The sequence below is a fragment of the Ochotona princeps genome, chromosome 2 (genome assembly GCF_030435755.1).
Source record: "Ochotona princeps isolate mOchPri1 chromosome 2, mOchPri1.hap1, whole genome shotgun sequence".
Classification (NCBI taxonomy): Eukaryota; Metazoa; Chordata; class Mammalia; order Lagomorpha; family Ochotonidae; genus Ochotona; species Ochotona princeps.
In genome coordinates, this window is record NC_080833.1 from 53,362,985 (window position 1) to 53,390,770 (window position 27,786).

The 27,786-nt window shown below is 43.0% G+C and overlaps 1 protein-coding gene across 1 annotated transcript in view; it reads left to right on the top strand.

Moving 5' to 3' along the window:
* The first annotated feature begins 484 nt into the window (after positions 1-484).
* The window catches only part of RAVER2 (ribonucleoprotein, PTB binding 2), a 62,352-nt gene continuing 35,050 nt past the window's right edge, over positions 485-27,786 (top strand). Inside the window, exons 1-4 of the mRNA XM_058657556.1 lie at positions 485-1,212; positions 18,455-18,521; positions 19,961-20,430; positions 24,600-24,791. Of these exons, the coding sequence (XP_058513539.1) occupies positions 727-1,212; positions 18,455-18,521; positions 19,961-20,430; positions 24,600-24,791 (1,215 nt within the window). The 5' untranslated portion in view covers positions 485-726. The remainder of the gene's footprint in view (positions 1,213-18,454; positions 18,522-19,960; positions 20,431-24,599; positions 24,792-27,786) is intronic.

The following is a 27,786-nucleotide window of genomic DNA, read 5'->3' on the forward strand; positions in this document are numbered from 1 at the left end:
CTGCCGGGTTGAACGACAGGTAAACAGCAATGGCTTTCTCACGCACAGCGAGGAAAATACATTACGATGATGTTCCTAAATGCATTAACAAGTGTCTGCTCAACGTCCCTTTTTTTCTCGCTAAAACAGCTCAAATCCTACTTTTCATGGTGAACTCAAACTATACCGAAGACGCAGTTAGCAGCTGAAAGGTTACTGCCCAGACCGCTTCCGGCTGTGGCAAGGCACCGGTACGGCAAGTCCGGCTGCCCTCGAGACGCCACTGCGCGGCAGTTGCGGGAGAGCCGCGGCGTCACGTGCGCAGAGCAGGACGGGCCCGGGGCTGGGCGTTTCAGCTTGCCCCGGGAGCCGACGCCGAAGGGCTACACCCCAACCTCCGGCGGTCCCCGAGGCGGAGCGCGCGCCCGCCCGCGCAGGTGTCGGCCCGACGCCCGGGCTCCGGTGGGCGGGCCTTGGGGGCGGGGCGCGGCCCTGCGCGGGGTCGGCGCCTGAGGGGAGGTTCCTGTGAGGTGGCTCTCGGCTCCTCCTCAGGTTTCCTCTCTCCGCCCGTCGGCTGCCGGCTGTGGTGCCGCCTCCTTGGCGCTCTTCCTCCCCGTTTCCCTCCCACCTTCCTTCCCTGGCGGTGTCTGGGCCCACTCCGCGGCCTCTGCTCGTCTCCGCTCGCCTTTTCTCTTCGTTTCTCCTCGAACTCGGCGAGGAGTTCGCGGCCGCGGGACGCCGGGGAAGATGGCGGCGGCGGTAGGAGACGACGGCGGCGAAGGGGGCCCGGGCCTAAGCGCTCCAGAGCCGGGGCTGGAGCCCGGACCAGAGTTGGGACCGGGGCCGGAATCAGGGCCCGAGGCGGGGCCAGAGTCGGGGTCGAAACCCGAGTTCGACGCTGGCCCAGAGTCGGGGCCGAAACCCAGGCCCGAAGCAGGCCCGGAGTCGGGGTCGGAGTCGGAACCAGAGCCCGTAGCGGAGCCGGGGCCTAATCAGGGGCCTGAGTCAGGGCCGGAGCCGGGAGCGGAATCGGCGCCGGAGCCAAAGTCTGGGCAGGAGCCGGGGCCCCAGGAGCCAGGCAGCCCGGCCGAGGCGCTCGAGGGCGGCCGGAACCCCTCGCCCGCCGCCCTGCCCCCCGAGGAGATCGCCGCGCGGCTGCAGCGGATGCGGCGGGAGCTGACCAACCGCAGGAAAATCCTGGTGAGAAATCTGCCCCAGGACTGCAGCTGCCAGGTGAGGGGGACGGCGCGGGCTCGCGGGGCGCGGGGGAGGCGGGGACGCGCGTTGCGGGGCTGCGGGTTGTGTTCCGCGGCCGAGCGCCGTGGAGCAGGGGGGGAGGGTGGCCCGTGGCTTGGACTTAGCCCTTTGGGTTACCGAGCCTCCAGAGGCCGTGCGAGGGAGCGGGACGGACTGGGAAATGGAGGTTTTGGGAGGCGAGGCGGTCTGGCCTGGGTGGCGGCGGGAGGTGGTGGTGGTGGTTACGGTCGGCCACCTCCAAGCCAAGGCCCGCTCTTTTCCTGCCCCTCGGGCCCGCGGAGGTGTTGGGGGGGAAGGGGAGGTGGCCGGCGGAGGGGGGTGGTCCTGCGTGGGCCCCCTGGCGCGCGGCGACACGGGAGAGATTTAGTTTGTGCGGGACGACTCTGTCTCCTAGGGTTGCGAAAGCCCGGGAGTAGAGAGGTGGTTCTGTACTTCAGGGAGCTTGCTGCGTCCTCTGCCGGACCAAATACTCAGGAATTTGTTGCCCAGTGACTGGGGTGGTGCTTACGGACAGGGGACTCCTGTCTTTATCCAAACTGATTATTGCTTTAAGATTACATGTTCCGCATCTATTTAACTTAAAAAGAAAAGGTATTAGAAAGACATGCTGATTATAGGCAAGCTAGAAAATACGGACAGCTCAGAGAAGGAAACCATCTCTATTTCTAACACCAAAATAACCAACCCTTGCTACCCTGGGACATGACCTCTTTTTTTTTTTTTTTTTAAGATTTTATTATTATTGGAAAGCCGGATATACAGAGAGGAGGAGAGACAGAAAAGAAGATCTTCCATCCGATGGTTCATTCCCCAAGTGAGCCGCAACGGGCCGGTGCTGCGCCGATCCGATACCGGGAACCTGCAACCTCTTCCAGGTCTCCCACGCGGGTGCAGGGTCCCAAAGCCTTGGGCCGTCCTCGACTGCCTTCCCAGGCCACAAGCAGGCAGCTGGATGGGAAGTGGAGCTGCCGGGATTAGAACCGGCGCCCATATGGGATCCCGGGGCGTTCAAGGCGAAGACTTTAGCCACTAGGCCACACCACCGGGCCCCATGACCTCTTTTCTCTAGTGTAGGTATGCATCTGTATTTTTTTTTTAAGTCAGGAACAGATCCTATCTTTGATTCCTCAGAATTTATTCATTGTCAGGATATTAACATGTTTTCTGTCTAATTGGAGTTTTTGTATTGAGTGTGATGGGTTCTCCTGACAGTTTTTAGCTTTGAGCTAACTCATGTCGTTCCTACTGTAACTGCACGCATGGAATTGTGAGATGGCTGGCTACCGACAATTGTCTGTCAGTTCTTCCATGAGACCCATAACATAATGAAACCAATGCCTATTACTGTATAATCAGGCCTGACATAGCCATTCATGACCAATGTAACCACGTAACTTTAAGATTTATTTATTTTTATTGTAGAGGCAGATAGGAGGAGAGACAGAGAGGAAGATGTTGATTCACTCCCCAAGCGGCCACAACGATTGAAGCTGAGCCAATCCGAAGCCAGGAGCCAGGAACCTCGAACCTCCTCCAGGTCTTCCACGAGGGTGCAGGATCCAAAAGCTTTGGGCTGTCCTTGACTGCTTTTCCCCCGGCCACAGGCAGGGAGCTGGATGGGAAGTGGGGCCGTTAGAACCGGCGCCCATATAGGATCCCGGTGCATTCAAGGAGAGGACTTTAACCACTACGCCATTTTTTAAAAAGATTTATTTATTTTTATTACAAAGTCAGATACACAGAGAGGAGGAGAGCCAGAGAGGAAGATCTTCCGTCCGATGATTCACTCCCCGAGTGGCTGCAGTGGCCGGTGCTGTGCCGATCTGGAGCCAGGAGCTCTTCTGGGTCTCCCATGCTGGTGCAGGGTCCCTAAGTTTTGGGCCATCCTCAACTACTTTCGCAGGCCACAAGCAGGGAGCTGGATGGGAAGTGGAGCTGCCGGGACTAGAACCAGCGCCTGTATGGGATACCGGCACCTTCAAGGTGAGGACTTTAGCTGCTAGGCCACTGCGCCGGGCCCCATGACCACATAACTTTAAAACCCAGATGCGTCAGGGAGCATTTTCAAAAGCTGAGGTAGGGAACTGCTTGGGATTCCTGTATCTCGTAGTCAAGTACCTGATTTAACCCCACGGAAGTTCCAGATTTTTGCTAATATGCTTCCCTAAGAGACTGTAGTTGATCACTCAGTAGTCCCTGACACCACATGGGAAACTTGGATTAAGCTGTTGGCTCTGGCTTGGCCCTGCCCTGGCTGTTGTCAGCCTGTAGGCAGTGAATCAGCAGATGGGAAATGCATGTGTCTCAAAAGTTTTACAAAACTTATGAAGTGTGGGCCCGGCGCCATGGCCTAGCAGCTAAAGTCCTTGCCTTGAATGCACCGGGATCCCATATGGGCACCGGTTCTAATCCTGGCAGCTCCACTTCCCATCCAGCTCCCTGCTTGTGGCCTGGGAAAGCAGTCGAGGACGGCCCAAAGCCTTGAGACCCTGCACCCATGTGGGAGACCTGGAGGAGGTTCGAGGTTCCTGGCTCCTGGCTTTGGATTGGTGTAGCACTGGCCATTGCGCTCACTTGGGGAGTGAGTCATTGGATGGAAGATCTTCCTTTCTGTCTCTTCTCTTCTGTTGTATATCTGACTTTCCTATAAAAATAAATAAATCTTAAAAATTTTTTTCAGCTAAAAGCAAGTTGAAAATGAGACTTTTCCCCAGATTTATCTTAGTATTTACCTACTTCCCCTGTTTTTCAAAATGTTATTTTTACTATTTTGGTGTAGAATTTTAAAATCTGCAATCATCAGTGTTTGTTTACCTGTGATATTTGCTCAGGTAGTGTTCTTTTTTCCTGTGTTCTTCAGAACTAGGACTACCTTTGCTAGTTTTCCAATCATAGTCATATTGTAACTACTAGTGGTTTGTGCTACATAAGTAAATAGACCAAAAGTGTGCTAATTTCTAGATGCAGGTAAAGGACAATGTTTTGATTATTTACACTGAGACTTGATATTTTTATTAGTCTAATGAAGTTAACATTTAGTTGTACTTTTCCCCAGTTTGTAGTATATTCTTGACTGTTCTATGTGATTTGTTTACATTGTCTTTTGCCAATTTCCGATAACAATTTTTAGCTTTTTAAGATTTTCTTTTATTTATTTGAACAAGTTTGAGATGAAGGCAGGGGGATGGCTCTTCCATTCCCTGATTCACTTCCCAAGTGGCTGCAGTGGCTGTGGCTGGGCTGGGCTGATCCAAAGCCAGGAGTTTCTCCAGGACTTTTAGGTGGGTGCAGGGCCCAAGCAGTTGGGCTGTCTGCACTGCTTTCCCAGGTGTTATCAGGAACTGGATCAGAAATGGAGCAGCTGAACTGACGCTCAGTGGGATGTTTGGGCTACAGGCAGTGGCTTAATGCATTAACGTTATGCCATGTTGCCGGCCCTAATTTTTTTTAATTGTATTTACTGTCAACCTATTAAGGTTTGCTTCCACTTTATGTCTGTTAGAATAAGATCTGGGCTAAATTGCGTATTTATCCTTATGAAATAACTGATGTGGTTTTTGTTCAGTTGCTGAGGAATCAGATGTTCTCATGCTTAAATTCTTACTTTCCCCAAAGAGTGTATTTACATATTCATTTATTTGTATCATATTTTAAAATGTTATTTGTTTCCATTTTTTTTTAAGGATTTATTTATTTTTGTTGGAAAGTCAGATATACAGAGAGGAGGAGAGACAGAGAGGAAGATCTTCTGTCTGCTGATTCACTCCCCAAGCAGCCACAGCGGCCAGTGTTGTGCCGATCAGAAGCTGGGAACCAGGAACCAGGAATGTCTTTCCAGGTCTCCCACATGGGTGCAGGGTCCCAGTGCTCTGGGCTGTCCTTGACTGCTTTCCCAGGCTACAAGCAGGGAGCTGGATGGGAAGTGGAGCTGCTGGGATTAGAATCGGCACATTCAAGGCGAGGACTTTAGCTGCTAGGTAATGGCGCCTGGTCTCCATTTTGCTTTAATAGTAGAGATCTGCACTCACTAAATGACCCAGTCAGGGCTGGGACAGGCTGAAACCAAGAGCTTGGATCTCAGTGCAGGTCTCCCTTGTGGATAACAGAGACTTGGAGACTTGAGATCATCTGCAGGAGTCAATAAAAGCTGAAGTGTAAGTCAGCACTGGTACAGGATGCTGGCGTCTTAAGCACTGAGCCACATCTTTACTTCCATTCCTTTTTTATAGAATATCATTTTAAGGATTAGATATTTGTAATTATTGTTCTCAGACTGTACTCTAGGAAAACGGATAAGTAGGAAAGTAAATTTTTAATTTTGAAAACATATTACACATAGTTTTAATATATCTACTCCAATTTGTTTGTGTTCTAGTGTAACAGATATGTAGCTTTCCACAACTTTAAAGTTGTATGATTAAGTCTCACTGAACAGTATTTCTATCTTTGCCTCCCAGGGCTTGCAGTGGCAGCAAGTGGGAATTGGGAAGCTGAGCCAAGTGTTAGACCCAGGTAGACCCTGCTAGACCAAACATTGTTCACCACCTAAAGTATTTTTACTTTCAGTAGCAAATGCATTATCTGGAAAAATAAACACCTTCCCCACCCAAAAAAAGAAGAAGAATTTGGTTTTTTTTTTTTTTTTAATCTATTTATTTGAAAGAGAGAGAGGGGGAGATAGAGATTAATCAGTCTTCCATCCTTTGGTTCGCTTGCCAAATGGCCACGCCCAGGGTGATTTTAGGCAGATGTCAGAAGCATCCTGCAAGTCTCCCATGTAGATGTAGTGGCTCAAGCACTTGGGCTTCCCAGGCGTGTTATAGGGAGCAGGACTGGAAGTGCTGGTGCTATATTTTCTCATTTTGAAATTCTTTTTTAGCTAAGTGCAACTTTGCTTAATTCCAAGTTACTTTTCTTAACATAATTTGTACTACTAAAGTTGCTTACGGTGTTTTCTAAGATAATTAGGCAGAATTGAATTGTGAATTCTTCTTTTTTCTGTATATTTTGCTATACTAGTCCTAGTTTAAAATGCTAAAACTGTTACTTTGTGAGACATCATTACCTCCTTAAATTTCTAGTCGTGGCAGAAATTCTTAACGTGTTCAAGAAATGTGATTCTTTGCGCTGAAAACACATTTGAGAAGAAGAGTACTTTGGGCAGCCTTACAATGTTTTAACAACTAGTACAAGGATTTCTCTTGGAATCTGTAGACCATTTTCCATTTAATGGATGGGTTATGCTTGGAAATTTTTCTTTGGAATTACAACCCTTTTTCCCATAGAAATAGTGTAGTAGGTAGTATTTTAGTTTTAAAGATTAGCATTTTAATATGTTTCTGTGCACTCAGTAGTAAAGTAGTATCTTTTTACTTTGTGTAGGAACCAGGGAGTAGAGCCAGTGAGGGAAGAAGGGGGAATTTAAGAAACTTCTGCTTAAACAAGTAAGACTCAGAGAGATTGGGGCAGCTTTAAATGAAATAAATGTTTTGAGAGCCATTTCTGCTGCAAAAGGGTTCCTTATGATTAAATTACTTTGTCTTTGGGTTTCCTGTCTGTCTGTTTTTGTTTTTGTTTTTGTAGGGACGCTGGTGCTGTCTGCCCCAGTCTCCTGTGCTGTCCTAGTAGTGTCGAGATCTCCTCGTGAGGACCCACCATTTTTTTTCCCTCTGTTCCCATCTGTAAAGGGTGATGTAAACCAAATAACATGGTTTTTTATTTTTAGAAGACTTGGTTATAAGATGAGCAGTAACCTAAGCTAATCAACAAATCCGCTGGCCATAGTGATGGTTTCAGCCACGATTGTCCAGAGTTTAGGGCTTTGATTGTGAAGGTTGATGACACAGACTTTCTTCTCAATGGTTAGAATTATGGGGACATATAGCCCTGGTCTCAATTGACAGAGCACAGAGCAAAGACTGAAAAAGGCATCAACCTGGAGGGAAAAAAATATAGAATAGTTTAACTAGAAACTTGGACAAACTATTTGTAACCAAACTTACCTCTGGATTTCATCACTATGCACACCACTAAATTCTCCTAGTTTTTCACTTATTTTCAAGTTATGTGTTAGGTTACTAAAAACAGTGCTATCCTAACAAAGAATTTTAATAAAAACAAAGTCTCAATATTGGAAGAGATGATAGAAGGATTTTCATCTAATATCAACACATGAGTCAGACTCCTACACATTGATTCTAGCATTTCTTTTTTTTTTCCATTTTTAAATTATATTTTTGACAATCTTTACATAGCTAATAAGAGTAAAAAGGTTCAAGGGCTACAGGAAAGTGGGTAAGACTATTATTTCCATATTGTTTCCTTCATGTATCTGAAGTAAAGGGGGATGTTGAGGGAGAAGCCCCACTTACTCTCCCACCCACCCCAGGTCTGATGTGGGGCATGCTCCGAGATTCTTGCTCAAATGGTTTGATAGTTCACCAGTTATGAATTGCTGCCAGTCTCGCCATTCTAAGCGCTCTGAGGTCATTGAAGAATCCACTGACTGACATAGTCCATCTTAGAGTCTCCATTTGCCCCGTTTTTCACTGCCAACATATAGCTGAGGTGGTTGATTGACTTGTTCTGTCCTCTGTCTTCTCATGGTTAGGGTTCTGAGTCCGGCAGTTGGATTGGGGAGATCCCCAAAGAGACTTTGTCTGAGGTATTCCCAGACCAGATTCTTGTATGTACTAGCAAGTACAGGGCCCGGCACAGTCCATCGCCCCCGATCAGCTGTTGGTTGCAATTGCTGGGTTGGTTCTGTTTCCAGCGCTGTTTTCCACACGAACCAATGGGTGTTGCAGTCCAGCCTGGTTCTGCCCAGCACATGCTCGGCCCTCACATAAACCAGTAGGAGCTGCAGCCTAGTCAGAGTGACCCACAATAACCCGCACCAGGCCCACCCTTACCCTGGTTTGCCAGTATGTGTAGCAGTAGTCCAGTCTGTCTCACATCCCATTTGGCTCTTGTGCTTGTCAATGGGTATTAAAGCTTAGTTCCATCTAACCAGCTCAACTATCCAGCCCTCATGGTTGTTGTTTGGTGCCTCTCTGTCTAGCCACTCCAGCCCCTGTCCTTGTTTTGGTGTCCTCCAGTGGGAGTGGTAACCCAAGAGGGAGGAGCCCACCATTTCCCTCCCAGGACTCTCCCGCTCCCAGATTATGCACTCTCAGGTGGTTCTGTGGTTTTACTTGATAGAATTAGCACCCCCCCCCCCCAGCATCTGCCAGCTGATGCTGCGGCTAAGCCCAAACAACCCTCATCCACTCTAATTTATGTTTGCACCAGTAGGAATAATCAGCCCAGCCTGGCTTTTCCCTGATCTAGTCCACATGAGGTGCACAGGTGATGTAGCCCTGTTTAGTCTGATCTGCCCCCATCCCAGTAATTTCATTTTATGACACAGTTTCATAGGCTCTGGGATTCCCCCAATCCCTCCCCCATATTGAATTCCTTCGTATTGTTACAGTAGTACAGATCATAACCAGGCATGATTCCTTCATTGCAGGCATGGACCAAATTCTAGCATAGTTTTGATGGCTTTTGTTTTACAGAAATAACTATACTATAAAGTGTTTCATTCCTTCAGACAGCTTTCTTTGCTGTAAAATCTTAAAATTTATTTTCGTCAAATTTTGATTTTTAAAAATTTTATGTGGACAACTATTTAGGGTGAGAAGGGTCGAGGTATGGGGGAAAGTGGATGAGACAATTACTTCCAATTTTTTTTTCCTTCCTCTATCTGAAGGAAGAGGTGAAAGAAGGGGAGAGGGCTTCTCCCAGGAGCCTAACTATCAGAACTGGGGATGGGGGACAGCCTCTTGATGTCATTCTAGGATCGGTGATTTGCAGCATATTCCGAGGACACTGTTTAAGTGGTTTTGGTAGTTCTGAGATCCTGTTGATTTTGTTGCTCTAAGGTTCAGGAAATCCTTCCAAGATTTCTTGGCTGACATAATCCACCCTAGAGTCTCCACTTGCCCAGATACTTGCTGTTAAAGCTTGGCCCAAGGGAATTGTCCAGTTTGTTCTGTCCTCCGTGATACTAGATGTCCACTGCAGACCTTAGTGATCTGTCGAGGTCCCGATGTGAATTTGGGCATGCTGTCCACTACACAGGCTTCACCAGCAGAAGAGGTCCAGTTCTGACACATGTCCTCTGTGGTCAGCCTGCAGATCCTGTGATTTCCCCCATGGTTGCAGGTTTTAGTCCAGTGGTCCAGTTTGGCGGGGAGGCGGGTTTCCAAAAGAAACTACCAAAGGTGACTGCAAACCTGACTCTTGTGTGTGCCAGCCAGTTTGAGTTCTGGCTCAATCCATCACCTGTGTCAGCCTACACACTGGTGGTTGCAGTCTCCTGGTCAGTTCTGTCCACAGCCGAATCTCATACGCATACCAGCAGATGCTATGGCCCAGCCTAACCCTGCCCACCACAAACTTGGCCTTCATACACTCCAGCAAGAACTACAGCCTAGTTGGAGTGAACTTCATTAACCCCTACCATGCCCGTTCCCAACTCCTATTCTTGTGCATGCAGGTTTGTGTAGCAGACTGGTGCAGTCTGCCCCACATCCTGTTCAGCTCTTCCACACACCAATGTGTGCTGCAGCCTGGCCTAGTCCAACTGACCCCACTATCCAGCTCATTCTTAGCCAGCAGGTGCTGCTGCCTGTCCAGTCAGGCCTACCCCCAAGCCTGGTTCTCATACTCAACGGTGGTAGCTGCAGCCCTCCCAGCCCCAGATCTTGACTTTCCAGGTGGTAGTACTGCAGTCCCAGCACCAGTCCCAGCTCTTGCCAGCTAATGCTGTGGCAAAGCGCAACCAGCTTGCACTTGCTCTGGCTCATGCATATACCAGTGGATATGGTTGCTTAACCCACCTAGCTGTCTCCCTAACCCAGCTTGTAGGCAGGCCAGTGGGTTTTGTAGCCCAGTCCCACTTTATCTGTCCTCAGTTCCAGATCTCATACTCACCAGGTGAGCCCCCATAGCCGCTTACCAAACTCGCCTTCTCCCCTCTCCCAGTGCATTTTGTGCTGGTTGGTACTGCGGCCCTGTCTGGCATGGCCAGCCTCGCCTCAGTATTCACCCTTGGATGCTGCAGCCTGCCTTGTCTCAGCCTGCCCTCCATTCCAGGTCATGCTGGTAGGTGCTGCAGCCTAGTCCTGCTCAGCCCATCCGGCCTCCTGTTCTGGCCCTGATGTGAACCAGCTGGTATTGAAGCCCTACCTAGCCTGTGCTGCAACCTGTCTTGGCTCCCATACCTACCAGTGGGTGCTATGAACTGGGCTTATCCGGCTCATCCCTAGATCTGAGCCACATGTATGCTGCTGGGAACTATAATCTGGCCTGGTCTGGACAGTGCCCAGCCTCTGTTCTTGAGCTTGCCATCAGGAACTGCACCCCAGTAGGGCAGTTCCCCAACCTCTTCTATCAGGCCATCTTCAGGTCACAGATCTCGTGCATACCAGTGGGTTATTGGTCCACTGTGACTTGGCCCATCTCCTGTCCCCACTAGGTACAACAGCCTTGTCTGACCTGCCCATACCCTTTCTGGCTGTTAGCACTGATTGTTACGGCCAAGCCCATTTGGTTCACAGCATGACCCAGCTCTCGTGGTTTAGCTGGTGCCGAGACCTATCCTGGCCTGTCTTCCCATCCTAACTTTAGTGAGCACAATTGATGCTTGAACCTTGCCCAGTCTGGCACATCCCAGATTTAGTCCACACCCATGCTGAGGGATGCTGCTGTGTCCAGTCCAGTTCACCGCCCCATACTGTTTCTCATGCTCTCCAGTGGGAATTGCAACCCAGCAAGGGTATCCCCTTAGCTCTCCAACCAGGCTCATTTAGCCTTAGATCTTATGTGTGCCTGTGGTTGCTCTGATCTAGCCTGGTTTAACTCAACCCCTCGCTTGGCCTTTGCAATCAAATTCTGCCTCCTGGTCTGGCCCAGCCTGCCCCCATCTATGGTGGGTGCTGCAGTTTAGCCCTACCCATCCTGTTCCCATCCCCAGCTTTCATGCAAACTAGTAGGTGTGATAGCCTAGCCTAGTCTGGCATGCCCTGTACCCCATCTGGCTCCTGTTCATGCTTGCGTGTTGTGGTTTCCTCCAGCCCTGCCCAGTTGTCTTCCCCTGTCCCTGCCTTCTCCCTCACGCCACTCCCCGTGCCCAGGGCCAGCCCATATTCTGCCAACAGTTGGTGGAGTAGCCTTGCCCCGCCTGACCGACACAGCCCTGACCCACATGCTCACCAGCAGGAGGTGTGGTCCACCAGGAGAGTTCTCCAGATTCCCTCATCAGGCCTAGTCCCAGACCCAGATCTCATGCATGCCATGGGTGCTAGATCCATACTCCAGGCCCAAGTCTTGGCTTTTGTGAGTACTGGTGGATGCTGTGCCCTGCAACCCCAGTTCTCATGAGTGTCTCTGAATTCTGTAGTCATATATCTGTTTTCGTCTATCACCACCCCCAACTCTTGAGCAAATCAGTGGGTATTGCAGTCCCATGGGGTGAGCCCATGTATGCCTGACAGAATCTGACCAGACCTGGTTCTGTTGGGTCCTGGTTAGTGTCATGGCCCAGCCTAACATGACCCATCTTCTGTTACAACACTTACTGACAGTTACTGTGGTTAAGCCCTGCCAGGTATAGGCCTTACTAGCCCATCTCCATCTCCCATGTTAGTGAGTGTGTTGTTCTGACCCAAAAAGGTCCTCCAGTTTCCCTCCTCAAAACCACTCTGTGAAAGTCTCTCAGAAGTCATTCCTTACCTGCACTGTATTTCATCTTATCTCATAATGCCTTTCCTGAGCAATCCACAGCCTCTGGGCCTGCAAGCGCCTGAGTTCCTCAGCTTAGTCTTCCAGTTGGGTGGTATGTTTGCCTGGAGCCCTGCCCTCCCACCTGTGACTCAAGCACATGCACAGTTCTCTAGATCCTGATCTCTGGCACCCGTGCGGGCCTGGGGCCCTACCCCTCCACCCTCCTGAGACCCAAGCAGTTCATGAGTCCCAAGCCCTGTGCACCAGTGCATCACACCAGCATGTCAGCCTGGGACCCTCCCCTTCTCCCACCCACCCACCAGTCCAGGACCTAAGCACATGTGAGAGTCCCCAGGCACTCTGCCAGCCTGGGCAAACATATCCAGGCCCTGCAAGCTTGTACCAGTGCAAGCATGGCGTCTGCGCTGGGCCAGATTTTGATTTCTTGATCCAGTGTCTACCCTTCTGCAGTTCTAGTATTATGGTATGTAGTATGTTATTTTTGTTTGTTTGTTTTTAAAGATTTATTTATTTTTATTACAAAGTCAGATATGCAGAGAGGAGGAGAGACAGAGAGGAAGATCTTCCGTCCGATGATTCACTCCCCAAGTGAACGCAACGCCTGGTGCTGCGCCAATTCGAAGCCGTGAACCAGGAACCTCTTCCAGGTCTCCCATACGGGTGCAGGATCCCAAGGCTTTGGGCTGTCCTCAACTGCTTTCCCAGGCCACAAGCAGGGAGCTGGATGGGAAATGGAGCTGCCAGGATTAGAACCGGTGTCCATATGGGATCCTGGTGCATTCACGGCAAGGACTTTAGCCGTTAGGCTATGGCGCCAGGCCCTATAGTATGTTTTTTGAGTTACAGCTTAAATTGCTTCAAATCACTAGTTTTTAACACATGTTTCCGAGTTTCTGCACCATCTTATTTTCATTTGAACACAACACCATTGCCATTGTCATTATGTCTTAAAAGTGTGACGCTCACAATTGAGTATAGAAGTCTAGCTAAGATCTCCCCATAATCCTCATCTAGAGCAAATCTCTTGCCAGGCTGCCTCATTTTGCCAGATACTGTGATTGAATCTTCATTCTTATTATATTTAATACTTGTTGCAAGGCTGAAAGGTCAGAATTTCTTCTCCCAGTCTTACTGTTAGGGTAATGGATATGAAAAAAATTTCAAGTAATTTGCTTAAGATTATTCAGTTAAATTGAGGGAGAATGGCGAAGAAATAATGTCTTGTTCTTATAATGTCATATAAGAATATGAGCTTGATTCCATAGCTCATATTCTTACTTACACTACATTATAATTGTAATTCCTCTCAATACACATTGTACTGTAAGTGTTTTAAAGGGCAAGGATTATGTAATGTTTGCCTTTGCAACAGGAGTATTTAACCTGGAGTGTGACACTTTGTTCCAATGGAAATGGAGATCAGAATGTCAGAATGGGACTCCCACCTACCTTGTTCTAAAATGCTGTGCTTCTATTAATACATCTGACACATGGCAGGCTCTTAGGATTGCTTATTGGGTGAATAAATTTTGTAATACAAGACTGTTAACTTCTTTCCCAGTGAACTCTGTTCGCCTACAATTATTCAGTCAACTATTTCCAGTGTATGAGTGTGTTAAAATTGTAAACCTTTTCACTATAAAAGTGTTAATGTTCATTGCTACACAAAACTTTGCATATAATTTCAAGGGGTTGTGGATCCCTCAGGATTCCATCATGCCGGAGACCAGCTCCAGCTGACTGAGAGCTTGCAAAGGATGTGTGGATCGGCGAGACTATAAGAGGAAAAGATAAGACATGGACCACTATGGCTTGATGTTCATAATGGACAACTCAGAAAAGTTGCCTTCTTTATTTATACACAAATCATCACAAACTTTTGCACAATATCCAATTGTTTCATTTTTACCTCATGGTTAAGAAAATGCAAAAAACAATCCTAAAATATTATTTACTTTAAAGAAAACATTTTTGGCAAACCATTACTCATTGAAATCTGCAGTGACCTGGCTGAAGCCAGGAATTCCACGGTTGGCAGCACATGCAGTTACATAGTGAGAATTAGTTTACTTATACTCAGTTTATACTCAAAATCAATTTTTACTGAACACAAACTAATGTTGATTAAAATATTAAGAGTACAGAATTAAAAGATCATAAATGAAAAGATTTTATAAAAACATATAACGTAGATTCTTTGCTAAATCTTATAATCAAATCATGTATTAATTACCGTCACCTTCACCTAATGCTGATTCAATTGTTTTTCATCCTTTTGTTAAAGGGCAGTGAAAGGGATCAAGGCAGCACAGCCAATCTACAGAGGGCCTTTACAAGAAACTTCCTTTTATCTAATATAAACTGTTTTCTTTCCCTAAATATAAGTGCCAATATAAGATAGAAGTTTTTATAAACTGTTTTCTTTCCCTAAATATAAGTGCCAGTATAAGATTGAGATTTCAAGCCATTTTGAGGGGGTTCACATTTATTTCCCTTTAGAAGATGCCCCATATACTTTTGCTTTCTGTGGTGAGAAACTAGAATGCTTCATATCATGTGTTGTAACAGTTTGAGGCGCATGGTAAACAAACTCTTTGTACCTCCATGATTGCCATCAGTTGCAAGATATCAAGCCATTTCTTAAGGAAAACATTACTTATACTAGGGCAAATTCCAGGACAAAAGTAGGCACATAACAGAATGTTTGGAGACATTGTGGGCTCAGTTGTACTATTGTATACTTTAGCTGTGTGTCATAGCCTTATGTCGCTAAAGATGTTTTTATCATAACATGATTGATTAATTTGAGGTGTCTTACCAGTTACAGGAATCACTTCACATTGGCAGAAAAACAACACCACCACCCTCAGGAGAATTCTGTGAGACATCAGAGAGGTGATTGAGTGTCCATACAATGGGGTGAGGCAGCAATGAGGTGACCAGAGACACTCCGCCGGGCCTTGCCTTGCTGCTAGAAACTCCTCGTAGCCTTGCTAACCGAGGAGCAGTGCTCATCAGATACCCATGCCATCCTACCCAGCTGCATGGCTCCCCACACCATCACATAGCTTATTGTTCTCTGGTCGTTGTACAATCCATGATTAACTTTATTTACTTTTTTTCCTTTTTTTTTTAATACTCAAGATAACCAGATATAATCTATGCTTAATGCTAAGCATTAGATGTATATACAGTTATCCACTCTTCTGTGAACAGTGTGCCTTGCATTTTTTTCCAATCTTATTTCTTTTTTTGTTGTTGTTTTTGCCATTCATTTCTTTTTTAAAAAATTATTATTATTATTATCATCATCATCTTATGATACAGTTCCATAGGCACCTGGCATTTCCCTTATCCCCTCCTCAATTTACCTGCCCCCACCTAGTTCCTCTGTATCATTGCTACAGTGTAGTTCTTCATACACAGTCATATGTCTATCATTGCGGACATGGACAATGGCAGAGAGTCCAGCATCCTATTGTCAAGATACAGTAAACTTGCCTCTTCCAAACCTGCCCTACAAATGATTCTTCAAGTTGTTCTCTTGACAGAGAAGAGGAATAGCACCCAACAAAATCAAAGGCAAATGGGAAGAACATCCCAATAAAATGACAACAGAAGATTAAATCAGTGAACAACCCATTGCTAAAATGACAGGACCAAATTACCACCCATACCTATTAACCCTGAAAGTAATTGGCTTAAGCTCAACCAAACATCATAGATTAGTAGACTGGATTAAAAAACTTTATTTACTTTTAAGAATTAAGAAATACTGTTTTAAATGTCTTCAAAAGGCACAAAAAGAGATGTTCTGAGCTAAAGCCAGGAGTCCAGAACTCAAAACAACTGCCCCATGAGGTTGGCACTGGCTGCCTCCCAGGTTCATATGAGTAGGAAGCTGGAATTGGGAGGAGAGCTGAAACTTGAACCAAGGCATGCCAGTTTGGGATGCCATGGTCCCAAGTGGTGTCTTAATGGCTATGTCAAGTGCCTGGCCTCATGACTGCCTACATTTTAGGTACTGTGCCTGATATAGAGTGGATGCTCAAAAAAAAAAATGTTTATTAAAGAGATTTTCAAGGAGTTACAGTGTAATATTTGTATTCCCCTCTCAACATTAGTTAAAAGAGTAGTGATACGAAAATTTTTTTTTGAAAGAGTATCATGCATTATTTTCTTAATGTTTTCCACAGAATATTTCTTAAGGAAAAAATTGTTAGATTTCAACTTATTGGAAACACTTAAAACTGATTAAGTTTCCTTAAAACTTTGATATCATCAGAAAAAGGCAAAGTGCAGGCTAGAAGGTATTTGAAATGTCTGTATTTGACAAAGAACTAGTATCTAGAATTTATAGAGAGTTCTGCAAATTAAGTAAACCAAGTTAAAAGTAGGCAGAATATTAAAACACTTTTTTTAAAAGGGGTATACAAATGGCTAATGTCTAAATGAAAATGTCCCTAATATTGCTTGCGTATCAATTGTTGGGTGAGCTAGTTCAGATATTCTAAGTATATTCTACTCAGCAATACCATTAAGCTTTGTTCTCTCTCTCACTCTATTTTTTTAAAATTTATTTATTTATTTTTTATTGGAAAGTCAAATATACAGAGAGGAGGAGAGAGAGAGGAAGATCTTCCATCTGCTGTTTCACTCCTCAAGTAGCTGTAATGGCCAGAGCTGGGCCAATCTGAAGCCAGTAACCCAGAACCTTTTCCTGGTCTCTCACACGGGTGCAGGGTCCCAGGACTTTAGACTGTCCTTGACTGCTTTCCTAGGCTGCAAGCAGGGAATTGGATGGGAAGTGGGACTGTTGGGATTAGAACTGGCACCTATATGGGATCCTGGCAGCTGCAAGGTGAGGATTTTAGCCCCTAGGCTACTGCACTGGGCCCTAAGCTTTTTAGTGGGCCCAGGGTGGTGGTGGTGTAGTAGGCTGATCCTTGCCCTGGAAGCATTGGCACACCCCTCCAGGGAGTGGAGGATGGTCCAAGGCCTTGGGCTTCTGCTGCACCAGTGTGGGAAGCTGGGAGATAGATCCTGGCTCTCTGATTTGGATCAGCTCGGCTCTGACCTTTGGCTGTTTGGAGAGTGGACCAGTGGATGGAAGATCTGTCTTTCTGTCTTTTCTTTCTCTGCTAAAATCTTTTCAGAATAAAAATGAGTAAATCTAAAAAAAAAAAAGTCTCTAACTTAAAAAAAATCCAAATATACACTAACAGAAGTTTGGCCCAACTACTTGTTTATATTCTTGAGAAGGAATATGACAAAACAGTAAAGAGGACATTTGTCAGATATCGCGAGTTGTGAAGCTGTCTTGTCTATGATGGTATGATATTGGCACAGAATAGAGAAAATGTCCGGTGAGATCAGAAAAGATGGAAACATCTGTGTTTATGTGGGAGCATGCTTGATACTGAGATTATTTTGCAATTTGAGAGAAGATGGTGTATACTGATGGTGTTCCAACAGTTGGTTATCCACATGGAAAAAGATTGAGAGTGGTTTTCATTCTGAGGGATGGGAAAAAGAAAAACTTTGCACCAACAGAAACTCCACACTTATTAAAAATTGAAATAGGAACAAATTTTAGCCTTTCTGCAAACAAAGGAAAGATTCTTTTTGACTTAGGTTAGTTAGGATTTATTATGGCATAAAAAACAAACTTTAGGAGGAAAAGAGTGATAAATTTGGCTTTTTAAAAATGATAAAATGGCAGAGCACATATTTGGAATACATTTACAATTCAGGCAATGAGAAAGGATAGATATTTAGGATGTTTTTGTTGGTTTTTAGCTCTCCTAAAGTAAAAAGAAAGTAGAAAAATAAGGCAATAGAGTTAATGTTTTTCAGAAGATGGAACAAATAGCAAATAAATAGGAAAAGATTCTTGTATCAATTAGGGTTCTGCAGAAAAACAGAACTAGTTGCAAAGATAGTCATATCTACATACATGCATCATGTATATACATAGTAACATGTATGAATATAAACATACATAGAACATGTATGTGTATGAACAAGAAATCGACACACACAGTTATTGGGCCTGGTACTCATTCTGTGGGAAATTACCCTGTATTTTCATGAAAAACATTGAGGAGGTTTTTTAAAGATTTCAGTTATAGCTAGGAACCTTAGTGACATGTTTGCTGTATTCTAGGTCAGACTATAATTGTAAGCAGAAATACAGTTAGGATAGTGCATCTTATCCCCATGAGGTATATTCTGAACAGGAAGATGTGTTACAAACAGGTATTGTACTTGGGGATAAATTTGGGGTAATAGACCGATATTTCAGGTGGGGCTTGAATGCCTTTAATTTTAAGTAATTTAATAAGAATCCATGGAAGATTTTTTTTCATATGGAGCCTGGTGTTCATGGTAATTACAGTAGTGTTAAATTCATGGTTCTGTTTCTTTTTAGGAAATTCATGATTTGTTGAAAGACTTTGAGTTAAAATACTGTTATGTGGACAGAAATAAACGAACAGGTAAGATTTCAGTTATAAGCATCCAGCTTCACTGTGATTGTTCATTCTGACTATCCTGGAACAAAAAGAGTTCCTCTGTTTACATGCTTAAGCTAATCTATGAAATTCTTAGAGGTGAGGTCATGTAAATATTACACAGTTTGTTTTCTGGAAGTAATATTAGTATCCTAGGTTTTGATTTTTCTATATATTAGTTTGACATTTGTAAATTAAAAGATTCAGCTATATTGTTTCTTTGTGTGTAATGTGAATGTGCAAGAACTTTTTTATAATAATGAAGTTTGGAGGATAATGCGAGTGTTACGTACACCCACTTCTAAATTAGCAAATGTTCAAATCTGTCTTTTAAAAATATTTGAATGATATATTTTTTCCCAGATTAAAAAATATTAGTAAAAAGAACCATTATAGATTAAGATGAAATCCAGTTGGACATTGTGGAAATACCAAATTTTTCTTAGCCTATCAAAAAAGTCCCTTAGGAAAATCTCTACTGTTCCTGTTTTTTTTTTTTAAGATTTTTTTATTTATGTTTATCACAAAATCAGATATGCAGAGAGGAGGAGAGACAGAGAGAAAGATCTTCCTTCTGATGAGTCACTCCCCAAGTGAGCTGCAATGGCCAGTGCTACGCCAATCCGAAGCCAGGAACCTGGAACCTCTTCTGGGTCTCCCACATGGGTGCAGGGTCCCAAAGCTTTGGGCCATCCTCGACTGCTTTCCCAGGCCACAAGCAGGGAGCTGGATGGGAAGTGGAGCTGCTGGGATTAGAACTGGTGCTCATGTGGGATCCCGGTGCGTTCAAGGCGAGGACCTTAGCCGCTAGGCCATGCCGCCAGGCCCGTTTTTTTTTTTTTTAAGATTTATTTTATTTTTACCGGAAAGTCAGATATAGAGAGGAGAAGAAACAGGGGAAAAGGCTGTCCATTCAATGATTCACTCCCCAAATGGCCAGTACTGAGCCAATCTGAAGCAGCGGAGCCAGGAGCCTCTTCTGGTTCTCCCACACAGATGCAGGGTCCCAAGGCTTTGGTCCGTTCTTGACTGCTTTCCCAGGCCTCTGGCAGGAAGCTGGATGGGAAGTAGGGCCGCCAGGATTAGAACCAGTGCCCGTCTGGGATTCTGGTGTGTGCAAGATGAAGACTTTAGCCATTGGGCTACTGTGCTGGGCCCTCTACTATTCTTACACATGATATTTGAGTAATGGATATGGAATTAGTGTATTAGGGGGAGGTGTCAGCATTTAAAAAAAAAAACAGTGTGATAGAATAGAAAACATCCATGGATTGCAAATGGTAAGGATATCACCGTATGATCATTCAGTTTCAGAGAAGTGTGGTTGTGTGTTTACTGATTTACTAGCAATACATTTCTCTTCATAGTAAAAAAAATAATCTTTAAAAACATCGCTCTAATCATTTTGTTTTATTATCTTACAGCTTTTGTTACCTTATTGAATGGGGAGCAAGCCCAGAAGGCAATTCAGATGTTTCATCAGTATTCTTTTCGTGGGAAAGACTTGATAGTCCAGCTCCAGCCAACGGATGCTTTGCTTTGTATTACCAACTTGCCCATTTCTTTTACATTAGAAGAGTTTGAAGAACTTGTTCGTGGTTATGGAAATGTTGAAAGATGTTTTCTGATCTACAGTGAGGTTACTGGCCATTCCAAAGGCTATGGATTTGTGGAATACATGAAAAAAGACTTTGCTGCAAAGGCTCGATTGGATCTGTTGGGGAAACAATTAGGAGAATCAGCACTCTTTGCACAATGGATGGATGTTAATCTGTTGGCCTCAGAGCTCATTCATTCTAAGTGCCTTTGTGTAGATAAACTCCCTACTGACTGCACGGATTCAGAAGAGCTATTGCAATATTTTTCCAGTGTCCATAAACCTGTGTTTTGCCAGGTAAGTATTTTAAAGGGATTGTTAGAAATATTTAAAGTATATACATATATATTCATTTCACATTCACTTAGAAAATTATTTTTATGTCTGTGACTAACACAATTGTAATTTTTTTTTTAAAGATTTATTTTTTTTATTGAAAGTCAGATATACAGAGAGGAGAGACAGGAAGGAAGATCTTCCATTTGCTGATTCACTCCCCAAGTGGCCACAATGGCCAGAGCTAAGCTGATCCAAAGCCAGGAGCCTGGAGCCTTTTCCAGGTCTCCCACACAGGTGCAGGGTCCCAAGGCTTTGGGTTGTCCTCAACTGCTTTCCCAGGCCTCTGGCAGGGAGCTGGGTGGAAAGCGTGGTTGCCAGGTCACTAACTGGTGCCCATATGGGATCCCAGTGTGTGCAAGGCGAGAACTTTAGCTGCTAGGCTACTGAACCAGGCCCCACAATTGTAATTTAATTCTGCTTTAGTCTGTAAAGGACTTTATTTATTCTCATGGGAAATTTCTTATTAAACCTTATCTTACTCATTTGATTTTTGGTTTTATCTTTTTGTCTAGACCTTCATTTGTTGATTCAGGCATGTGTCTAGATTTTTTTTTTTAATTATTTATTTTTATTTTTCAGTCAGACTTATAGAGATAAGGGGAAGTAGAAAGATCTTGCGTCCACTGGTTTGCTCCCCAAGTGGCCACAATGGCTGGAGCTGAGCCAATCTGGAGCCAAAAGCCTCTTCTGGGTCTCCTACTCTGTTGCAGAGTCCCAAGGCTCTGGGCTATCCTCTGTTGCTTTCCCAGGCCACAAACAGGGAACTGGATGGGAAGTGGAGCAGCAGGATTAGAACTGGTGCCCCTCTGGGATCCTGGAGCATGCAAGGTGAGGTCTTTAGCCACTAAGCTACTGCTCCAGGCCCCATCTGTGCAGATATTTTTTTGTACCCGGCACTGTATTAAATGCAGATAGTGTATTTCAATTCCTTAATGTTTAGAGGACACTGACAAGTTTGTAAGTAATCATAAATCCTGTATGAGGAGTGATATAATTGAGAATACAAAGCTCATGAAGTTTGAGAAGAATGCACGAGTTTATCTTAATGCAGTGATACTATGTTAACACTGGTGAGGATTTTCAAACTCTTCATCATAATAAAAGTGATGTATTCTAATAGTTACAATATATGCCGTTTTGTAATATGCTAAAGTCCTTTGCTTTACAGATTTGATAGCAAGAGAGTAATTCTTCATGCTTTTCTTCTCCTTTTAGCCACCCCTTCTTCTCTTCCATGTTCTTTCTTACTATTCTCTATCTCCTCTTTTTTTTCCCTGTAGTCATGTTTGCCAAGTACCTACTCTTGTGGTAGGAAATTTTGGAATTGAAGTGTGTGTTTAGTCACCATGTTGTACAGAATACTCTTGCCTAACAATTTATACCTACATACGTGTATTTTTTTGAAGACATACTAATTAAAAGGCAGAGTGGCAAATGGCAGGAGAGCTTCCATCTGCCTGCTCTCTCCCCAAATGGCTGCAGTAACTGTGACTGGGAGTCTGGGAGTACTGGATTCACAGGAGTGTCAGGGCCTACGTACCTGGACTCAAAACCTGTGCTGCACTGTGAGATGCTTGTGCTGTAATATGCAGATTGCCTTATCTGTGCTACAGCATTACCCCCAAATATTCCATTTTTGACTGTATCTTCCCAAACTTCCCCATCCTTAGAACCACCATTTTATCTTCAGTTTCTTTTAAAATGAGCTTTTTACGATTTTAAGAGTAATGATTGACTGTTTCTTACATATCCACCCCTCCAATCACAGCATGTTAAGGAAACCATTTAAAAACTGAGTGAAATTAGAATATTTTTTGGTAAATGATTTTTCAGTATTGGAAGCTGATTGGCTTACTTATAAGTGATTGTTTAGTGAGAATTATATAGTGGTGTCATCATCCTGTGGCCGTTCATATTTCTTGTAGTTTTGTGAATACCTTTGAAGCAAATGTGAGATAAAAAGCCATTTGGTATGATTGATATTTGAATTATCACTCTCAAAATTGAAAGGAACTTTATCACAATTGGTTTTGAGCTAGGATTCCCAAGGTTGGAATGGTTGAAAGTTATCTTAGAGAATATAGGTTTATGTTTGATGAAGAATGTTTGTTACAGTATGTTTGACATTTTAGCTTCTGCTAAAACCCTTTAGTAGAAAATTAGTGAAATCAGAAATCATAACATTACTTCATGCAGAGACTCTTGTATTGAACTGGGAAAAAAACCTTCACTGCTGGTACTGTGACCTTAAATATTAATTTTGTCCTTTTAGAAATGATTTTATAACTTTTTGGAAATGAGTATCATCGTAATGAAGCAGTAATGGTGCAAATGTTTTAAAGTTCAGAAGTTTTGGGGCCCTGTATTGTAGCCCAGCAGCTAAAGGTCCTCTCTGTGTATGTGACATTGCAACAAAATAAATAAATCTTTTTTTAAAAGTTCATAATTTTGATAAATCATGCACAAGTTGACGTTGTGTTATAAAAAAAGTGAAGCCAGTCTCAAGAAAATCTGATTTTAAGATCTGGTTTGGATTGCCAGAGGAATAGTATTTTTTTAGGTATTTAGAAGAGGTATTTTCTATTTCTCTTACATGAATGGAAAACAATTTATGGATAAAAGAATATTAATGGACAGTTTTAAAAGAAAGAACAAGAAAAAATAGAAGTTTGATCCAGATATATAAGAAAGTAAATGAAAAGTAAACCTTGAATTTAGAAAAGCAGCTTAAAAAGCACTGAGGAATAGTTGACTTACAATATGAGGGTGCTTTAAGAAGTTTGTGGAAAAAATAGAGTAAAAACATGCTTGCTTTGGTTCAACATGTTTTGAAATCTATGTGTTTTTTTTTTTCTGTGGGTTTTTTTTTTTTTTTTTTGAAGATTTTTTTTTTTTTTCCTGTTGGAAAGTCAGATATATAGAGAGGAGGAGAGAGAGAAAGTTCCTCTGTCTGATGATTCTCTCTCCAAGCGGCTGCAGCGGCCAGACCTGAGCCAATCTGAAGCAGAAGCCAGGAGCCTCCTCTGGGTTTCCCACATGGGTGCAGGATCCCAAGGCTTTGGGCCGTTCTAGACTGCTTTCCCAGCTCACAGGCAGGGAGCTGGAAGTGAAGCAGGGTCGCCGGGATTAGAATGGGCGCTCACATCATATGGGATCCTGGCGTGTGCAGTTTAGCTGCTACGTCACCGTGCCGGGCCGAGAATCCATGTGTTTTATCATAGTAAACATTTCCATGAGCTTTTTGGAAATTCTTTGTATTAATTTCAGAGATTCCAAACCTACTAAGAATTGTAAATGTGTTGATTGTGATTCTTCGAGGAATGAGTTGGTGGGTGAAAAAGCTCTCTGTTTTCCTCCCTGTCTCTGTAATTCTACCTTTCAAATAAACAAAAAAAAATCAAGCTAAAATTTTCACATTTACTATTTATATTGTGATTATCTTTAAGTAATACATAAATGTTCAAAGCTTGAGAACATTTTGGTGTCTTGTTTTTTTGATTTTTTTTTTTTTTTTTTTTGCTTTTGGTCTTTGTACCTGTCATTATACATCTAGATCTTCAGTATCCTTCCTTACATATTTAGAGCAGAGGGACTGGAAACAAGTTGAGTATGGCAGAAGTTTTATTTATATAATAAGATTGTGTGTTGCATGTGATATTCTTAGAAACCTGTGGAAAAGTTTCCTAAGTAAAAGTTTTAGTATGTTTGATCACATTTCTGAATCAACTAAAATAGTAAAATGAAAGTTGATTATGATTCCTCTTTCTTGATAATGTTATTTTTCCATTTTACTTTTGGTATATAGTCCATTAATTATACAGTGTGTTTCATTGCTTGTGCCTCCCTAAATTTTTATTACTAGTTTCTTATTTGTCTTAACATGTAGGAACTATTATCATTTGGGCTTTGGGTGTTAAAATAAGAAAAATCAAAGAATTGAAAATTAAACATTTTTTTTATCTTGTCTCTAGGAAGGACATTTAAGCAACTACTAAACATTTACTTTCATAGAGAATATGTAATTTTCATGAGTTTCATGCTCTGGTAACTTTTATGAATTTGAAAATGATATTAAATGTTTTGAAGTAAGTGTCAGAATGCCCTTTTAATAAAATGTATTGCATCAGCTTGCACAGGATGAAGGTAGTTACGTTGGTGACTTTGCAGTGGTTGAATATAGCACAGCAGAGCATGCTGAGGAGGTTCAGCAAGCAGCACATGGTATGACCATCAAGGGAAGCAAAGTCCACGTTTCCTTCTGTGCCCCAGGAGCTCCAGGACGAAGTACATTAGCAGCACTGATAGTAGCTCAACATGTGGTAAGAATTTTCTTTTATAAGATAGAAAAAATTCTAATGCGGTTATAATTGGTTCAGAGCAGTTGATCTTTGAACCATCGTATCTTTCCATCACATTGAAAACACCTTTAAAACAAAAAAAGTTGGTTGTTACCTTTGTCAAACCAAGTAAAAACATAACCAAAAAAACAACATAAGGTCTGATTTTAAAAGACTTTTTTTTGTGTTTGAAGGAATTTTACTGCATTCTTATCCAGTTTTCAATTTTGGGTATATGTAACATACTTTTTGCAATCATTGTAAAATATGGGCCTTCTGTTTGTTTATGTGCTGTATTGTACTTTATTATTGTAACTGTATAACATTCTCTACTTTTCTAGTCTGGAGAACCTGGGAAATAGACTATGCCTTTCTGATAGTTTTGATCCGGGTACTTAGAATGCTAAATATTCATTGCTTGAGTGAAGGAATACACTTAAAAAAAAAATTAGGGGAAGATTTCATGATGAAAGTGGCATTTGAGTGTGACACTAAAAGATGGAAGGAATAGTGACATGTTTTGGAGGGATTGGGGATAAAACTGTCAGAAGTGTATAAAATTTCCATGAGATATTCTAAAAAATTATTATTTATATGAATTCTAAATTTAACTGAGTATTTCTTTAGTTTTACCTGCTCAATTGGGTGACCATAAAATGACAGTGAGTAATTATTTGGTTCATGCCACTCAAGTTCAATAATGGTCTGTGGTGTTGTAGCATTAGAGGAGCCATGGTGATGTGGCTGGTTGATGCCAAAGCAGGGAAGACTATTGAACACCTGTAAACCACAGGAAATTTATTTTATAAAAATGCTCTCTAATAACTAGTGTCCTTATTCCTTCTGTAACATGATGGCAGAATAAGGATTATGCCATCAGACAGTGATTGTAGATGAATTAATCAACTGGATGTCTTGATGCCACTCTAGGTGACTGGCATATGGTGACATTTTTCCCTCCCCCTAGCAAATCTTCAGCTTATTTGTCATCATTTTGCTATTTTTATAGTAGTTGATGTACTACTGGTCCAAGTACTGGGCCACCCTAATAGAAGGCTCTGACTCATGGTTTCAGCCTGACCCAGCCTCAGCTATTACAGGCATTTGAGGTGTGAACTGTGAACTAGCAGATGTAAAATCGGTATCTTTCGCTCTCGCTTTATCTATATCACTTTGCCTTTCAACTAAATAAATGCATCTTTTAAAAGTAGATAGAACCTGAACTCTGTGCCTGCTTTTATCTTTATTTCTTTCAGTTATCATAGCTATTAAGGCCATGATGTTGGACTTTAGTCATTCAGTGCTTTTCACATTTGCCACCTTCTGTCTTCAGTAGCATTTATTGCCTCAAGTACTTGGTGGGAACCCACTACATGCTGGATATTATTAGTGATGTCTAGAATTCACTAGTGAACAGAGCCAATAAAGAGGCCCATTCTCTTAGAGGAAGTTAATTTCATACCTCTGTCCTCTGTCATCAGGACTCTGCACCTTTCACCTAGTTTTGCTTGTTCTAACTACCCTACCAGTTAGAACCCTCCCTAGATATGCATCGTTAATCACACCACTAGAGTTTCTTGAACAATTAGGTCCCACTCATTGTTGCCATTTCTTTCTCATTTCCTTCTCAGCCTCAAACAGTGCAGCTTCTGCCTCCACTATTTAAGTGAATTTGCACTCGTGATGATTAACAGGGATAGTTGACCTAGTTAGTGCTTCTCAGTTTTTATACTAGCATGAATTTTGCCATATCATTTTTTGCTGTACTCCTTAGCTTTTCTGTCCTCAAAGACTGGTATCCAGTAAATCCACCAACTGATTTTTTTACTTAGAATGTTCTCTAGTTTCTTCAGTTATTACCTATTAAGGTGGCTTCCAAAAGTATGTTTTTTGGCTTAGATTGCTTTAAGCACTAACTCTGTATTTCCAAAAGAATATTAGAAACCTTATATTGAAGATGTTAAATAACTAGTTCAATGTCAGCATTTCTAAAATATTTTTCTTTGGGACTTGCTTTTCTGTGTCCTGTTGTATCTATACAGATCATTGGTTCATTCACACTGAAACTGTGTAAATTGCAGACTCAGCTTTTGTAGTTGGTCTCCCACCTGCAGCTCCTTTAACTCAAGATCTGAACAAAGCAGGAGCCTGTCTCATGTGGCAAGTTAAACTCTCTGTGATGCTGGCATCTTGTATGGGCAGTGGTTCGTGCCCAGCTTTTCCACTTTTAATTTAGCATCTTGCCAATGCAGCAGAAGATGGCTCAAATGCTTGGGGACCTCTTGCACTCAGTTGAATAGAGTTCCAAGCTCTTGGCTCAACACTGGCAGTTGACAGACATCTGTAGATTAAACCAGCAGATGTCTATCTTTCTGTATTTCTGTCTATCTTTGTATTTTTCAAACAAGTAAATTTAAAAACAAAAACAAAAGCGGTATTGGATAGCAGAGTCCTTCATGATGAGATAGCAGTGAAAGAATTCTTTTCTTAGCCTTATGTAAGATTATGGAATGAGTACATATCTTTTATAACGTTTTTTGAGGCTTCTAAAAATCAAAAGTAGAGGGCATGATGCAGTAGCCTAGTGGCTAAAGTCCTCGTCTTGCATAGTACTGGGATCCCATATGGGCACTGCTTTGTGTCCTGGCAGCTTCACTTCCCTCCCAGCTCCCTGCTTGTGGCCTGGGAAGGCCCAACACCTTGGGACCCTACACCTGTGTGGAGACCTGGAAGAGGCTCCTGGCTTCTGATTGGCTCAACATTGGCCATTGAACCACTAGGGGAATGAGCGAGCAAACGGAAGTTTCCAATAAAAACATTAAATGAATCTTTTAGGAGAAAGAGAGATGCTGGCTTATGGAACTGTATCATAAACTGATGATAATAATAAAAAATCTTAAAAAAATAAGAGATACTGAACTTTTTTAATGGTTTTGCAGCTACTGAGATAATCATGTGATTTCTCCTTAAGTTAGTT